The following is a 12,500-nucleotide window of genomic DNA, read 5'->3' as shown; positions in this document are numbered from 1 at the left end:
GAGGTAGGAGCGCAGCCAAGTTAAAGCTGTGCCCCTGATACCAACCCATTTTTCTAAGCGGTTGATTAAAATGGTATGGTCTACGGTGTCGAAAGCCGAGCTAAGGTCTAGGAGTATTAAAATGGAACAGTTACCAGAGTCAGCTGCTAATACTTGCCAAACTTACCAGGAGCTAGAGAGAGAGAGAGCACTGGTTCAAACACTGTCAGTACAGTGCTCCACTTACCAGGAGCTAGAGAGAGAGAGAGAGAGAGAGCACTGGTTCAAACTCTGTCAGTACAGTGCTCCACTTACCAGGAGCTAGAGAGAGAGAGAGAGAGCTGGTTCAAACTCTGTCAGTACAGTGCTCCACTTACCAGGAGCTAGAGAGAGAGAGAGAGAGCTGGTTCAAACAAACACAATACAGCCTTGACTTGACCCATTTTGGGCGGGAACCCCTTTTGGTGTTTTAAACATGTTATAATTTAGCTATTGAAAAACAGCAGATGTACAAGCTCATAGCGCGCCACAGAGTGGCGCGCTACGAGCTGGGGTGGAGCTGGGGTGCTATTCTTTCAACAGATAAAGGATTCCTCCGTCCTGAATGGGTTTAAAGGCGTTGGCCTTCAATGCGGTTACTGTGGTTTTAACACACTGCCACAATGCAGTAGGACAACCTTTTATATTTGCATACGGTTCACTTCTTATGTCATGTGTATTTAGCACGTTAACACAATCGGTGCCGGGATTCCTTCAAAATAGGAGCTCTGGGGTGTCAGAAAGACATGGCCGCTTTTAGTCTGAAGCCCCCCCGCCCCGGAAACAATCCGGAAGAAAACCGGAGAAATATTAATTTATATTTTGTTAGCTTACCTTGGTCTCGATTTTATTATATCGCTAGAAGCTCCAGTCCAAAGCATTCATATTTTGAACGAGAGGCATGTTGAAGTCAGAAATGAAGCGCGTAGTATATCCGTCAGATCAAAACCACGGAGAGCGCCCTGGATTAGGAGAGACGAGGCATTCTTTCTGCCGCGCTAACAGCTAATCGAACGGTAAGCTAATATGAAGGCAGAGCGAAGCGACAGGTGCCTTAGAGTCTCAGTCAAAAAAAAGGAAAATATTCAGAATATTCTCCCCTCGCCTGATATCATTGAGGACGCGCGTATCATTGTACACACGTCCTATGTACGCGTCGATTGGGTTCCCTAGGACGCGTGGAGCCGTCCTACGGACGGAAACGGTTAAAAGGCCTTCCCTTCAGTTGTCAAGCTCGTAGGTCTGCTATTTTTCCTTCTGGGGAGGGGGTCCCTGGAACAACATGTTTTGAGATGGGGGTCGGAGGCCAAATACATATAATTTCTGGGGGTCCTTGACATGATATAGTTTGAGAACCACTGACATAGAAACATAGGGTTTTTCAGAAAACTGTCATGATTTAGAAGACATTTGTATTTAGACCTGAAGACGATTAGTCTTCAGGTCTAAATGGGCCAATCTAGACAACAATATATTCAAAGTAGTGGGAGGTGATGGAGGTGATGGAGGTGATGGCGCTTCACCTCAGCTCTCCGTCTCCACAGGGGGAGGTGATGGAGGTGATGACGCTTCACCTCAGCTCTCCGTCTCCACAGGGGGAGGTGATGGAGGTGATGGCGCTTCACCTCAGCTCTCCGTCTCCACAGGGGGAGGTGATGGAGGTGATGACGCTTCACCTCAGCTCTCCGTCTCCACAGGGGAGGTGATGGCAGGTGTGGCCCCTCCCCCAGCTCTCTGTCTCCACAGGGTGGCAGGTGTGGCGCTTCACCTCAGCTCTCCGTCTCCACAGGGAAAACAGGTGTGGCGCTTCACCTCAGCTCTCCGTCTCCACGGGAGGTGATGGCAGGTGTGGCGCTTCACCTCAGCTCTCCGTCTCCACAGGGGGAGGTGATGGCAGGTGTGGCGCTTCACCTCAGCTCTCCGTCTCCACAGGGAGGTGATGGCAGGTGTGGCGCTTCACCTCAGCTCTCCGTCTCCACAGGGGGAGGTGATGGCAGGTGTGGCTTCACCTCAGCTCTCCGTCTCCACAGGGAGGTGATGGCAGGTGTGGCTTCACCTCAGCTCTCCGTCTCCACAGGGGGAGGTGATGGCAGGTGTGGCGCTTCACCTCAGCTCTCCGTCTCCACAGGGGGAGGTGATGGCAGGTGTGGCGCTTCACCTCAGCTCTCCGTCTCCACGGGAGGTGATGGCAGGTGTGGCGCTTCACCTCAGCTCTCCGTCTCCACAGGGGGAGGTGATGGCAGGTGTGGCGCTTCACCTCAGCTCTCCGTCTCCACGGGAGGTGATGGCAGGTGTGGCGCTTCACCTCAGCTCTCCGTCTCCACGGGAGGTGATGGCAGGTGTGGCGCTTCACCTCAGCTCTCCGTCTCCACAGGGGGAGGTGATGGCAGGTGTGGCGCTTCACCTCAGCTCTCCGTCTCCACAGGGGGAGGTGATGGCAGGTGTGGCGCTTCACCTCAGCTCTCCGTCTCCACAGGGAGGTGATGGCAGGTGTGGCGCTTCACCTCAGCTCTCCGTCTCCACAGGGGGAGGTGATGGCAGGTGTGGCGCTTCACCTCAGCTCTCCGTCTCCACAGGGCAGGTGTGGCGCTTCACCTCAGCTCTCCGTCTCCACAGGGCAGGTGTGGCGCTTCACCTCAGCTCTCCGTCTCCACAGGGTGGCAGGTGTGGCGCTTCACCTCAGCTCTCCGTCTCCACAGGGAGGTGATGGCAGGTGTGGCGCTTCACCTCAGCTCTCCGTCTCCACAGGGTGGCAGGTGATGGCAGGTGTGGCGCTTCACCTCAGCTCTCCGTCTCCACAGGGGGAGGTGATGGCAGGTGTGGCGCTTCACCTCAGCTCTCCGTCTCCACAGGGAGGTGATGGCAGGTGTGGCGCTTCACCTCAGCTCTCCGTCTCCACAGGGTGGCAGGTGTGGCGCTTCACCTCAGCTCTCCGTCTCCACAGGGAGGTGATGGCAGGTGTGGCGCTTCACCTCAGCTCTCCGTCTCCACAGGGAGGTGATGGCAGGTGTGGCGCTTCACCTCAGCTCTCCGTCTCCACAGGGCAGGTGTGGCGCTTCACCTCAGCTCTCCGTCTCCACAGGGAGGTGATGGCAGGTGTGGCGCTTCACCTCAGCTCTCCGTCTCCACAGGGAGGTGATGGCAGGTGTGGCGCTTCACCTCAGCTCTCCGTCTCCACAGGGCAGGTGTGGCGCTTCACCTCAGCTCTCCGTCTCCATAGGGTGGCAGGTGTGGCGCTTCACCTCAGCTCTCCGTCTCCACAGGGCAGGTGTGGCGCTTCACCTCAGCTCTCCGTCTCCACAGGGAGGTGATGGCAGGTGTGGCGCTTCACCTCAGCTCTCCGTCTCCACAGGGAGGTGATGGCAGGTGTGGCGCTTCACCTCAGCTCTCCGTCTCCACAGGGCAGGTGTGGCGCTTCACCTCAGCTCTCCGTCTCCATAGGGTGGCAGGTGTGGCGCTTCACCTCAGCTCTCCGTCTCCACAGGGCAGGTGTGGCTTCACCTCACCTCTCCGTCTCCACAGGGGGAGGTGATGGCAGGTGTGGCGCTTCACCTCAGCTCTCCGTCTCCACAGGGAAAACTAAATAATAAGAACAAATCACACCTGTGTGAAGTGAGGGGCGCTCTTATCATCATACATCATCTCATGAACAACTGAATGTATGTGATTGGTTAGCCGATTTGCTCGTCTACATATGACGTAAATGTTCCCTTCATTGTCAACGGCATTTAATGTTTACGTCATATTTGGCGGACATTTGACCTAATTTCTCCTTTCATTGTCAATGGCAAAAATGAATGTGTGGACAAGATGACGTACATTTTCCCTTTGTCAACGACATTTAACACCTTGGAGGCCCAGGGCGGAGTTCTCCGTCCAAGTTCAAGGTCATGGTCAAGTGCCCAGCACAGAGATTGATAAACAGGACGGAGATTAATGATAACAAAACCGTTCGCATCGCTCTAGAGCCTTGGAGCGCTTGTTGCCCGATCCGATGACGTGTCAAAAAGTGACACGTCATCGAAAATCTCCCCTGCCTGTTTAGCTGACTAAAACGAAAATCTTAAAACGATCATAACTCCCGATCTAAATCATCCCGTCTAATTCTGAAAAAAGATCCTTCCAGTCATTAGTCGCAATAGATTTATTCTTACCTCCCGTTGTTGTCGATCGACTCTAGAGTGGTGTGGCTATTGTTAGCTGCTACACAGACATGCACAACAACTTCCGGTGCGCCGGTAAAAGTGGTCCGTGCGCTATAAATGATGGGCACATGGATGAAATGGATTCTGGGCCTCCAAGGTGTTAATGTTTGTGTTTTGTGACATTTTGTGGGGACAAGCTGTATATAGGAGGGGCTAGACAAATAAAAGGACAATCAAATCAAATTAAAGTAAACAAGATAATGATGGGGGGGAAAAAAGCTGTGTTAAGATTTATTTAGAAACTGCCCTCGGAGTCAGCTCCTAGGCAGGCTGTTCCACATTCTAACTGCCCTCGGAGTCAGCTCCTAGGCAGGCTGTTCCACATTCTAACTGCCCTCGGAGTCAGCTCCTAGGCAGGCTGTTCCACATTCTAGGACCAGCTCCTAGGCAGGCTGTTCCACATTCTAACTGCCCTCTGAGTCAGCTCCTAGGCAGGCTGTTCCACATTCTAACTGCCCTCGGAGTCAGCTCCTAGGCAGGCTGTTCCACATTCTAGGACCAGCTCCTAGGCAGGCTGTTCCACATTCTAGGACCATAATAGCTGAAGGCTGTACTTCTCCATTTCTGTTTGTTCTATCGCATCGGGAACAGAAGTATCCTATCTGTTGCCCCGGCTTAACCCATTCTGAACGGGAACCCCTTTTGGTGTTTAACCCATTTTGACCTGAGATCAGATTCTAAAAATGTCTTCTACATCCTGACAGTTCTCTGAAAAAGCTATGTTTCTATGTCAGTCGTTCTTCGATTTTTCGACCGAGTGGCGCGCTATGAGCTTGTAGATCTGCTATTTTTCAATAGCTAAAGCATAACATGATGCTGACACCAAAAGGGGTCAAGGACCCCCAAAAACTATATGCAAGTGGCCACCGACCCCCATCTGAACATATGTTGTTCCAGGGACACCCCCAAAAGCAAAGATTGAAAACCTTGGCTCTGAAAGAATATATATATTCAAAGATTTGCGCCACATTTTCACGATTTAAAAGAAATAGCAGACCTACGAGTGGCGCGCTACGAGCTTGTAGATCTGCTATTTTTCAATAGTTAAAGTGTAACCTAATGCTTAAATCACCAAAGAGGGGTTCCCGCCCAGAATGGGTTAAAGTGGACACGGATGGTGGCACAGGTTACCTTCATTCATGCTAATGGCTAGCAGCACAGAAAGCATTAACATAGTCTACAGTACAGATTAGACAAAATAACATTTTATTCATTAGCCCATTCTGGACGGGAACCCGTTTTGGTGTTTTAACTAAGCATTGTGTTATACTTTAGCTATTGAAAAATAGCAGATCTACAAGCTCGTAGCGCGCCACCGAGTGGCGCGCTACGAGCTTGTAGGTCTGCTATTTTTGAAAAATCGTGAAAATGCGGCACAAATCTTATATATATATATTCTTTCAGAGCGAGCGTTTTTTTTCCATTTCGACGTCAGGCCGAAATGGGTTAAAAAAAGTGACATAGTGCTGCTGTAAGTGGTTAACGCACAACGTCACAATGTCATTCACACATTGACTTAGTCTCTCTCTCTCGAGCGCGCGCTCGCTCTCCATCATGTGCACACGCACGCACGCACGCACGCACACGCGTAACTAGCCCCGGTCGACCCTCTGAACCAGAGAAAGCACACAGCCTTAACCTACGTCATAATAAATCCAGATTAGGATTTCAATCCAGCCACTTAGATCTGCTTCATCCCCGTAATCCCCCGCTCACTGTGTGTGTGTGTGTGTGTGTGTGTGTGTGTGTGTGTGTGTGTGTGTATATTTCCCACACTCACTCCAGAGGGCCACTATATTTCCCACACTCACTCCAGAGGGCCACTATATTTCCCACACTCACTCCAGAGGGCCACTATATTTCCACACTCACTCCAGAGGGCCACTATATTTCCACACTCACTCCAGAGGGCCACTATATTTCCACACTCACTCCAGAGGGCCAATATATTTCCCACACTCACTCCAGAGGGCCACTATATTTCCCACACTCACTCCAGAGGGCCACTATATTTCCCACACTCACTCCAGAGGGCCACTATATTTCCACACTCACTCCAGAGGGCCACTATATTTCCCACACTCACTCCAGAGGGCCACTATATTTCCCACACTCACTCCAGAGGGCCACTATATTTCCCACACTCACTCCAGAGGGCCACTATATTTCCACACTCACTCCAGAGGGCCACTATATTTCCACACTCACTCCAGAGGGCCACTATATTTCCCACACTCACTCCAGAGGGCCACTATATTTCCACACTCACTCCAGAGGGCCACTATATTTCCACACTCACTCCAGAGGGCCACTATATTTCCACACTCACTCCAGAGGGCCACTATATTTCCACACTCACTCCAGAGGGCCACTATATTTCCACACTCACTCCAGAGGGCCACTATATTTCCCACACTCACTCCAGAGGGCCACTATATTTCCACACTCACTCCAGAGGGCCACTATATTTCCCACACTCACTCCAGAGGACCACTATATTTCCCACACTCACTCCAGAGGGCCACTATATTTCCCACACTCACTCCAGAGGACCACTACATTTCCCACACTCACTCCAGAGGGGCCACATTGCATACAGGTTGGAGCAAAAATAGCCGATCTACAAGCTCAAAACGCGCCGCGCTGCGACACGTTTTGAGATTTTATTATCGCTCGATCATCGCTCGCGTTCATATTTTGAACGAGAGGCAGGTGAGAAGTCGGCAATGAAGAGCTTAGTATATATCCATCTGATCAAAACCACGGAGAGCGCCCTAGATTAGGAGAGACGAGGCATTCTTTCCCCAGCGGTAAACTAGGAAGTGACCGGGACCGCGCATGAACAAAGAGCGAAGAATGCGCTAGGACGTGTACACAGTCTAGGACGTGTACACAGTCTAGGACGTGTACACAGTCTAGGACGTGTACACAGTCTAGGACGTGTACACAGTCTAGGACGTGTACACAGTCTAGGACGTGTACACAACCCAACCCGCTTATGACGTGCCCACACGTCGTACGGTCTGAACCAGTGTTGTTTTCGTCGACTAAAACTAAGACGAAAAATGTTTGTCGACTACCTTTTTTCACCGACAAAAACTAATGGAAACTAAATGAAAACTAAGCTACGATGACTAAAACTAAGACTAAATATACTGACAATTTCGTCGACAAATAAAAACTAGACTAAAATGTTAGGAAGGGACTAGTGGACAAGAGATCCAGTATAAGTAATTTTACACTTGGTTGCATGCTGAAAATAGCCGATCTACAAGCTCACAGCGCGTCGCGTTGCGTCGCGTTGTGAGCTTGTAGATCGGCTATTTTCAGCAAGTGTAATAACACTCAATACGACGGCATCAAGGCCCGCCAAAATACATTTTAGTCGACTAAATCAACTGTAGATTTAGTCGACTAAAATCTTATGACATTTAGTCGACTAAAACTAGACTAACACTAAGACATTCCAGGTGACTAAAATGTGACTAAAACGAAATGAAGTTTCAGTCCAAAGAATATGACTAAACTAAAATCGAAATGTGCTGCCAAAAACAACACTGGTCTGAACCAGTTAATGTCGTTTAATGTTTGTGTTTTCACCGTTTGTTTTCACCATTACATCACCTAATCAACACTTCACACGGGTGTGATTTTTTTTTTTAAACTATTTTGAAAAACATTTTAAAATAGTTCAACTAGCCCAATCTACATCGACACGTTGTGAGCTTGTAGATCAGATATTTCAACTATTTGAAAAGGTTTTTGAAAATAGTAAAACTATCGCAAATGAGTTTAGGGGTAAGGGGTGGCGCATATAGCCCATATTTTATTAATATACTGTACAATACGTTAGAGTACAGACATTGGACAAAATAAAAAAAAATTGTTGCCGCTTTAATACTTGTCATTAGCTCCTCTCTCTCTCTCTCTCTCTCTGTCTCTCTCTCTCTCTCTGTCTGTCTCTCTCTCTGTCTCTCTCTCTGTCTCTCTCTCTCTCTGTCTCTCTCAATGTCTCTCTATCTGTCTCTCTCTCTGTCTCTCTCTCTGTCTCTCTCTCTGTCTCTCTCTGTCTCTCTCTCTGTCACTCTCTCTCTCTCTCAAAATGTTGAAGTTTGGAGATAGGAGGCTTCTGACTGTTTATTTTAAAGGTTGATTCATGTATTTTTTTTGTATTACATAAGCATGATAGAAGAAGACAGAGCAGAGAACTCAGTGGCCCAGAAACAGGACGTCTGGGACGTCTGCAGTGAATAGTCTATAAACTAGAACTGCACTCTGTCTGCAGTGAATAGTCTATAAACTAGAACTGCACTCTGTCTGCAGTGAATACAGTCTATAAACTAGAACTGCACTCTGTCTGCAGTGAATACAGTCTATAAACTAGAACTGCACTCTGTCTGCAGTGAATACAGTCTATGAACTAGAACTGCACTCTGTCTGCAGTGAATACAGTCTATAAACTAGAACTGCACTCTGTCTGCAGTGAATACAGTCTATAAACTAGAACTGCACTCTGTCTGCAGTGAATACAGTCTATAAACTAGAACTGCACTCTGTCTGCAGTGAATACAGTCTATAAACTAGAACTGCACTCTGTCTGCAGTGAATACAGTCTATAAACTAGAACTGCACTCTGTCTGCAGTGAATACAGTCTATAAACTAGAACTGCACTCTGTCTGCAGTGAATACAGTCTATAAACTAGAACTGCACTCTGTCTGCAGTGAATACAGTCTATAAACTAGAACTGCACTATGTCTGCAGTGAATACAGTCTATAAACTAGAACTGCACTCTGTCTGCAGTGAATACAGTCTATAAACTAGAACTGCACTCTGTCTGCAGTGAATACAGTCTATAAACTAGAACTGCACTCTGTCTGCAGTGAATACAGTCTATAAACTAGAACTGCACTCTGTCGAGTGCCTACTTGCTTGTTGCACACAAGTAGGTCATAAATGGCCTACTAGTGCGCAAGCAGAGCGCGCAAGTACTGTCGACCGCTACGAACTGTCAAATCTCAGCTTCTCTTTGAAAGAACGATTGAAATATTGAATTATTAGGTTTAGCTATTTGCTACGTACCTACTTTTTTTTGTTAAAGTAGTATTATGAAGTATATCGTAATAAAGATGTGGATTAAAGGACCCAATGCCTTCGATGGTGACGTATATCTCGTTCAGTGTCGGGTGGATTAAAGGAAATGCCTCTATGTATATGTAATTTGTAAGTTGATTAGCGGTATACTGTGGTTACTTTTGATGCGTATGCACCGTCCCAGCATATGACGTCAGGGTATAACTGGTATAGCTAGCTCTCAATGAGGACTAGCTCTCAATGATGACGTAATAAAGATGTGGATTAAAGGACCCAATGTCTTCGATGGTGACATATATCTCGATCAATGTCGGGTGGATTACAGGAAAGTTGTGGATTAAAGGTCCCAATGCCAGAGTGTAATTGGTTTTCGATGGTGACGTAATGACGATATGTGTTAGTGTCGGGAGGATTAGAGGTAATGCTCCTATAGAGCGTCGCAGTCCCGCCTCCTACCCGGGACCAGGAAATGAAATCCAATGCATTTCGTAAAGTATTTATTTAAAGACGGTTACGCCGCGGACAAAGCCAACTCGAGTCGTGACAACTCATGACAACACAAACAATATTTTGGACCAAACAAATAATTAGAAAGAAGAAAAAAACGGCAGGTTACAACACTTTTTTGTTGTTTTTCTTCTTTCTAATTATTTGTTTGGTCCAAAATATTGTTTGTGTTGTCATGAGTTGTCACGACTCGAGTTGGCTTTGTCCGCGGCGTAACCGTCTTTAAATAAATACTTTACGAAATGTCTATGAGAATAATGCATTGGATTTCATTTCCTGGTCCCGGGTAGGAGGCGGGACTGCGACGCTCTATACATGTATGTAGTCTGGCACCACTGCCGTATCAGGCACAAGTAGTCATTACGTCATTTGCTGGGACGGTGCATACGCATCGTCCTGGGTGAAACTAGTACTTGCGCGCTCTGCTTGCGCAAGTAACTAGAACTGAACCCAGAAACAGAGCTGGGACGTCTGCAGTGAATACAGTCTATAAAACAGTGGTTCCCAAAGTGGTCTGTAGCTCTCAGAGTAACTCTCAGAGTTACAGGAACCATAAGGGTCCATTTGGTTCCATCCATCCATCTTCAACCGCTTATCCGTAGTCGGGTCGCGGGGGCAACAGCTCCACCAGAGAGCTCCAGACTTCCCTCTCCAGAGCAACATTAGTGACTTCCTCCTGGGGAATCCCGAGACGTTCCCGAGAAGGCCAGTGAGTCGATGTGATTCCTCCAACCCCTGCGCTATGTGACATGTCACCATGTCACCTCTCTCTCTCCGTCACACTCCACCTGATCTTCAATAGATAATAGTTGACACAATGTACAGTAAACTTTGTCAGCGAATGGAAGGAGGAAATAATATGAAAACAAGAATGACACGCATATCATTAACTGAATGACACGCATATCATTAACTGAATGACACGCATATCATTAACTGAATGACACGCATATCATTAACCGCCAGGTGATACAAGCGCTCTCCGTTGTACATCTGTCGCCGTTTCTTGATAGCCGATTTATAAACTCCGTGGAACCGAGTCAAACTAAATTAAATGCCTCAACTCCTACAATTCCAAGTGCTTGTCGGGGTGGGGGGGGGGGGGGGGGGGGTTTCAAATATTTTGGCGGGTCGCAGCCTGCAAAGTCTGGGAACCCTTGTAGAGTTGGTGACGTCAGGCTGGTGAGTGGTTGAGAGGTGAAAGTGATTAGGCGTTGGTTGCGTCTGTGTCTGTGTCTAACTGAACGTCCTGGTGTTGGCAGAATGTGGAGCTTCCAGATTCCTTCACGGAGGAGCTGAAAGGGCTGCTGGAGGGACTGCTGCAGCGAGACGTGGCCAAGAGGCTGGGCTGTCTGGGGCAAGGGTACGACACGCACGCACGCACGCACGCACGCACGCACGCACGCACGCACACACAGACATGCACATTTGTTTCACTATACTTGTGAGGACGTGAACATTTTAGAATAACAGTTTTACGAACGACAGAAAGTGCCATTATTATTATTTTTAACCGTAACCTAAAAGCCGATGTCTGTTGTTGATGTTTGTAGAGATCTGCTATAATCGTGTGACGCACGCACGCACGCACGCACGCACGCACAGTCTCTCACACTTAAGTCTCTCAGGCCAGACTGTCTTGCACAATGTTCTGCTGCAACAGACAAGTCTGTAAAGGTTGAGAACAGGAAGCCGTCCTCTGCTCTTCACACTGGAAGGCTGTTCGACCAATCACAGCACAGTGTTATAATTAGAAGGAAGAAAAACTCTTTTCTTATTTCTAATTATTTTCTTCGTCCCAAAACATTGTGTGCCTCAAATCTTTGAATATATATTATTTCAGAGTTTCGGTTTTAAACTCAAATCTTTGCTTCATGGGGGGAAGAAAATCCCCCCCCCCCCCCCCCCCCCATTCAGTGTTTCCTAGAACTGGAGGTCTGACAAAAATCATTGATTGATTGCGCACGGTGCACATGGTCAATCACATATTGATGACATCATCAAGATGTGTTTCACCATGTTAATGATTTTTTTTCAGACCTCCAGTTCTAGGAAACACAGAATGGGGGGGAGTTTTTTTTTATTATTTCCACACAACAGCTCTATGGTATGTTAACGCAATAAGCCACTAGAGGTCTCAGGTTACCGGGTATTTTACAATGGCTGGGAGGCGTAGGCAGACCCGACGCGCAGCCGAGGGTCTTCTACCCTCCCAGCCAGTAAAATACCCGGTAAGCTGGGGGCCTCGAGTGGCTTATTGCTTTTCTAAAACGGTTACAAACATATAGCAATATTAACCTAATAAAACTATTAGATTCACAAAAGTAGCTACGCTTTGCGCCACCAGAGCGAGCCACATCACTTCCTTGTTTTGCTGCAAGTAGGCTATGTGACGGGAGAATAGAGCTTGATGTCTCTACGGGGCCGCCTGGAGCCACACATTCACAGTCATATGAGCCGGGTGGCGCTTAGACGCCCGCACGGCATGGGTTTGCAAGGCAATCAAGCGCTCCCCTTCCCCAGTACAGCTACAGAGATGCGGAATCAGCTGTGAATGATATAAAGTGATTGAAGGTGTGGGTTATCGGTGAAATTTACACCGGTCACGTGGCGGTAACCAGCCAATCAGAATCAAGTATTGGGACTACCCGTTTTAGAATAATGACATAGTAAAAT

General features: G+C 48.0%; 1 protein-coding gene across 1 annotated transcript in view; it reads left to right on the top strand.

Annotated features, from left to right (window-relative positions):
- grk3 (G protein-coupled receptor kinase 3) overlaps positions 1-12,500 on the top strand; it is a gene marked incomplete at its 3' end in the record, with an annotated part of 147,197 nt that overhangs the window by 92,294 nt on the left and 42,403 nt on the right. Inside the window, exon 15 of the mRNA XM_079525320.1 lies at positions 11,087-11,187. Within this exon, the coding sequence (XP_079381446.1) occupies positions 11,087-11,187 (101 nt within the window). The remainder of the gene's footprint in view (positions 1-11,086; positions 11,188-12,500) is intronic.

This window comes from Electrona antarctica, assembly GCF_951216825.1.
Source record: "Electrona antarctica genome assembly, chromosome: 16".
Classification (NCBI taxonomy): Eukaryota; Metazoa; Chordata; class Actinopteri; order Myctophiformes; family Myctophidae; genus Electrona; species Electrona antarctica.
The sequence above is the reverse complement of the archived record's forward strand: the minus strand, read 5'-3'. Positions and strand labels throughout refer to the sequence as shown.